This window comes from Penaeus japonicus, unplaced genomic scaffold (genome assembly GCF_977035675.1).
Source record: "Penaeus japonicus unplaced genomic scaffold, GWHDUDI00000001_assembly GWHDUDI00000036, whole genome shotgun sequence".
Classification (NCBI taxonomy): Eukaryota; Metazoa; Arthropoda; class Malacostraca; order Decapoda; family Penaeidae; genus Penaeus; species Penaeus japonicus.
The window spans coordinates 13,392,334-13,397,333 of NW_028234438.1; the positions used below are offsets into that span (position 1 = coordinate 13,392,334).

A 5,000-nucleotide genomic window follows, 5' to 3' on the forward strand; every position below is an offset into this window, starting at 1 on the left:
CTTTAAAAAGCGCCCGAGGGTCGTGTTTCCCCGTGGTCGTCATACTTATCTCAAAGTCAAAACATTCCTCATGCATCGATGTTTCTCGAATTTTCTCCCTGTTTAACAGCCTTGTCAATCTACTCTCTATCTCCTTCTCTCTTGATGTCTCTCTCTTCTCTCTCCTCTCTCCTCTTCTCCCTCTCTCTCTCTCTCTCTCTCCCTCTCTTTCTCTCTCCCTCTCTCTGTCTGTCTATATCCTTTTCTCTCTCTCTCTCTCTCTCCCCTCCCTCTCTCTCTCTCCCTTTCTCTCTTTCTCCCCTCCCTCTCTCTCTCCCTCCCTCCTTCTCTCTGTATATAATATGTATATATATATATATTTATATATTATATATATATATACTATATATTTAAAGATATGTTATATATATTATATATATATATAGAATATATATATATATATATATATATATATATATATAGTTATTATATATACACCTTTCCACTGTCTATTCATTTATCTCCCTCTCTCTAATATTTTCATTGTCTGATCAGTCTATCGTTCTCTCTCTCTTCATTATACTTTCTCTCTTCCCCTCTCTCCTTCCCATATTTCCTCCCCCTATTTTCTCTCCTCCCCCTCTCCATCCTTCCCTCCCTCCCTCCCCCTTTCTCTCTTTCTCTCTTCTTCTCTCCTCTTCTCTGTCCTTGATATGTGAAACGAGTCGTCAGGGGAAATGCTCTTAAACAAGTGGATACAGGAATGGAATAACGTGGGACGGAGAGAGAGAGAGAGAGAGAGAGAGAGAGAGAGAGAGAGAGAGAGAGAGAGAGAGAGAGAGAGAAGAAGAAGAAGAAGAAGAAGAAGAAGAGAAAGAGAGAGAGAGAGAGAGAGAGAGAGAGAGAGAGAGAGAGGGAGAGAGAGAGAGAGAGAAAGAGAGAAAGAAAGAAAGACGGAGAGCAGTGTAGCTAACTATAAGACCTTTTCTTGAAAAAAAAAAGCACCTGAGGCAACTGATAGAAACCTTCCTTTCCCGTGGCTTGAAATGATATGTTCTGTGATGGATCGTGATGGAGTACGCAAAAAAAAAAAAAGAAAAAAGAAAAAAAAAGAGGACGGTGAAGAATGAGAAGAAAAGAAAAAAGTAGGTGTGAAGGTTTCAGGAACAAGAGTGTTTTATCGGCTTTGATTTTCTATTATTCATGTATACACACACACACAGACAAACACAAACAAACACACACACGCACACACACAATTTCAGACATGTTTTTTTTTTTTTATCATTCAGGCATTTACATAAAGAGGAAGGATGGGGGGGGGTAGATCTGACCTTTACTCTATCACTGCAAAATTAAAAAGAAAATTCTTCAATAAACAAAAAAGGATATAGAATAGAGGATTCAAAAAGGAATAAGAGATTGAATGCTAATCTTTTCAGAATTAGATTGACAAAATCAGGTCTTATTTTTTGTTATCTATATTTTTTTTTCTTATATATGCAATTGCAGTGAAGAGGAATAGATGAGGGAATGAAATGCAGATTTACATTTAAAAGACCGAATTACGAGAGTCACACGGATAAATTGTTGTTGTTGTTGTTATTTGTGAGATAAAGGGTTATCTTATCCATGAACGAGTCACTTCCAACTGATATATCATTCCACTTTCTTTATTGAGATTAAATGGTGAATCTCTTTTTTTTTCCTTCTTTACTGGATGTGTTAGTATAGATATAATAATAATTATGATAATACCACTTCCAGCTAATTAATTACTTCGCGTTATATTGTTATTGGATGTGTTGGCATAATGATGATGATAATACGAACACTATATCATGTACACTGTATATCTGATTGCTAACAGCAGCCCCCCCCCCCCCCCCCCCCCCCCATTCTCACGTCCACCTCCACCCCTCATCAGTCACTATACCGCATGCCTCTCATTCACCACACCTTCCTGCTTTCCTTTCCTCACTATATGCAAACTTTCAGAACCTTCTACTACCAACCACGCCCTCCCTCTCTTACTCCCTCCCTCCCACCAGTGTCTCAAACTCCATCACATCCTCCTTCTCACCAGTATCAATCTCCCTTCATTAACTACGTCTTCCATCTCTACTCCATCCCTCCCTCCCAACAAACATTCATCAAAATCTTCCCTCACTAACATACCCTCCTCTACTCCCTCCATCCCACCCCTTCCTCCTCCCTCCCTCCCTCCCTCCTCATCTACTCCCAACCCCTCCCCTCCCTCCCTCCTCATCTACTCCCAACCCATCCCCTCCCTCCCTCCTTCCTCATCTACTCCCAACCCCTCCCTCCCTCCCTCCTCATCTACCCCTAACCCTTCCTCCTCCCTCCCTCCCAACCCTACAACTAACTCCCAACCCCCCCACTCCCACCCTCCTCATCTACCCAACCCTTCCACCTCCTCCCACCCCACCCTCCTCCTATACCCCCAACCCTTCCTCCTCCCTCCCTCCTTCCTCATCTACTCCCACCCCCTCCCTCCCTCCCTCCTCCTCTCCCCCCACCCCTTCCTCCTCCCTCCCTCCCTCCTCCTCTACCCCCACCCCTTCCTCCTCCCTCCCTCCCTCCTCCTCTACCCCCAACCCTTCCTCCTCCCTCCCTCCTCCTCTACCCCCAACCCTTCCTCCTCCCTCCCTCCTCCTCTCCCCCCCCCCCCTCCCTCCTCCCTCCCTCCCTCCTCCTCTACCCCCAACCCTTCCTCCTCCCTCCCTCCTCCTCTACCCCCAACCCCTTCCTCCTCCCTCCCTCCCTCCTCATCTACCCCCAACCCCTCCTCCTCCCTCCCTCCTCATCTACCCCTAACCCTTCCTCCTCCCTCCCTCCCTCCTCCTCTACCCCCAACCCTTCCTCCTCCCTCCCTCCTCATCTACCCCCACCCCTTCCTCCTCCCTCCCTCCCTCCTCATCTACCCCCAACCCCTCCTCCTCCCTCCCTCCTCATCTACTCCCACCCCTTCCTCCTCCCTCCCTCCCTCCTCATCTACCCCCAACCCCTTCCTCCTCCCTCCCTCCCTCCTCATCTACCCCCAACCCCTCCCCCTCCCCTCCCTCCCTCCTCATCTACCCCCAACCCCTCCTCCTCCCTCCCTCCTCATCTACTCCCACCCCTTCCTCCTCCCTCCCTCCCTCCTCATCTACCCCCAACCCCTTCCTCCTCCCTCCCTCCCTCCTCGTCTACCCCCACCCCTTCCTCCTCCCTCCCTCCCTCTTCATCTACCCCCAACCCCTCCCCTCCCTCCCCTCCCTCCCCCACCCCACCCCCGCCCACCAAACTCACATCAAAATCTTGCCTCACTAACCACGACCCTCTCCCTCCCTCCTTCCCTCCTGCAGATACGACGACCGGTCCTCCTCGGGCGCCGAGAGTCACTGGGCCGACAAGAAGTACCTCGGTTCGAGAGCGACCCTCGACGTATCCACGACTCCAGCCCTCCTTCGAGTGTCACCTCTCGAGCAGGAGGACCAGGGGTTCTACCTGTGCCGAGCTGACTTCCGCTTCCAGCCCACCAAGACCACGAGGGTCAATCTGACCGTTGTAGGTGAGTGGGGGGGGGTCGGGGATTGGGGATTGGGGGAGGGGAGGGGAGGGGGGATTCGGGGATTGGGGGAGGGGATGGTGGGGGGGATTAGGTGAGTGGGTGGGGATTCGGGGATTGGAGGAGGGGAGGGTATGGGAGGGATTCATAGGGGATTAGGGGCACTGGGGGAGGTTGGGGAAGGTTGGTGGAGGCAGGAAGAGGACTTTCAAATGGTATCCAATTCATGGAAATAACTACAGATACTTTCACTGTTGTGGGTGAGTTGGGGGAGATTGGGGGGCAAATTAGGATGGGGGGGGGGGGAGTTTGGTGGAGGTTGGGAAAGGTTGGTGGGGACTGGGCGGAGGTATGTATTGGAAGAGATTGGGGATGGAGAAGAGGTTCGAAGGAGGCGGTATTGGAAGAGATTGGGGATGGAGAAGAGGTTCGAAGGAGGCGGTATTGGAAGAGATTGGGGATGGAGAAGAGGTTCGAAGGAGGCGGGGGAAGATTAGCAAAGTTAAGTTGGACCAAAATTGGTGGAGAAAGGTGGAGGTTGGTGGAGAAAGGTGGAGTTTGGTGGAGAAAGGTGGAGAAAGGTGGAGGTTGGTGGAGAAAGGTGGAGGTTGGTGGAGAAAGGTGGAGGTTGGTGGAGAAAGGTGGAGGTTGGTGGAGAAAGGTGGAGGTTGGTGGAGAAAGGTGGAGGTTGGTGGAGAAAGGTGGAGGTTGGTGGAAGTTGGTGGAGGTAAGGGAGGTTGGTTGAGTTAAATATGGAGAGATAGGAGGAGGGAGGCTATGGTAGTCGAAGATTGGTGGAGATTAAACGAAATGAGATGGAGATTCGTTCGAAGTGGGATGGACATTGATGGAATATGATGAGTGACGGAAACAAGACGAAAACTAATGGAGAATGATGGAGACAGGGTAGAAACTGGGGAACAAGGATTGAGATATAGGGACTTTGCTTTGGGTGGATGTAAATATGATGGTTGAATGTGGAGAACCGATGGAGGTGGAAAAATGTGGAGGTACGATAGAGGTGGAAAAATGTGGAGGTGTGTCACAGGAGACGAAGGGGAGACAGAGCAGGGATTACTTGTTTTAATACTTTAGCTATTATGCAATGACAATCAAATGAAAGGCCTCAAACATAACGGCAAATACCATAAAGATATTCTTTTATCTTCTACATATTAGTTCGTGTCTGAAGGGCTTTGTTTTCATTGTTGATCGTCCTGGACTTAAAAGATTCACCAAGGTTTATGTCCCGATGCGTTCTCAGTAATGAATTAAATTATTGTTTTTATTTATATATATGATTTGCGGAAAGAAAGGATGTGGTAATTCGTGGTGACTGAAATATCCAAATGTACATATAATGATCGTTTGAAAACTATGTTACTAAATCTATTAAATTCAAATAAGAAATGTTAAGTCCATGCCACCATCCGAACGAAGCAAAGTACAG

The 5,000-nt window shown here is 48.4% G+C and overlaps 1 protein-coding gene across 1 annotated transcript in view; it reads left to right on the top strand.

Annotated features, from left to right (window-relative positions):
• Positions 1 to 5,000, top strand: part of LOC122259085 (uncharacterized) — a 574,783-nt gene that overhangs the window by 441,930 nt on the left and 127,853 nt on the right. Inside the window, exon 3 of the mRNA XM_086531810.1 lies at positions 3,348 to 3,553. Within this exon, the coding sequence (XP_086387936.1) occupies positions 3,348 to 3,553 (206 nt within the window). The remainder of the gene's footprint in view (positions 1 to 3,347; positions 3,554 to 5,000) is intronic.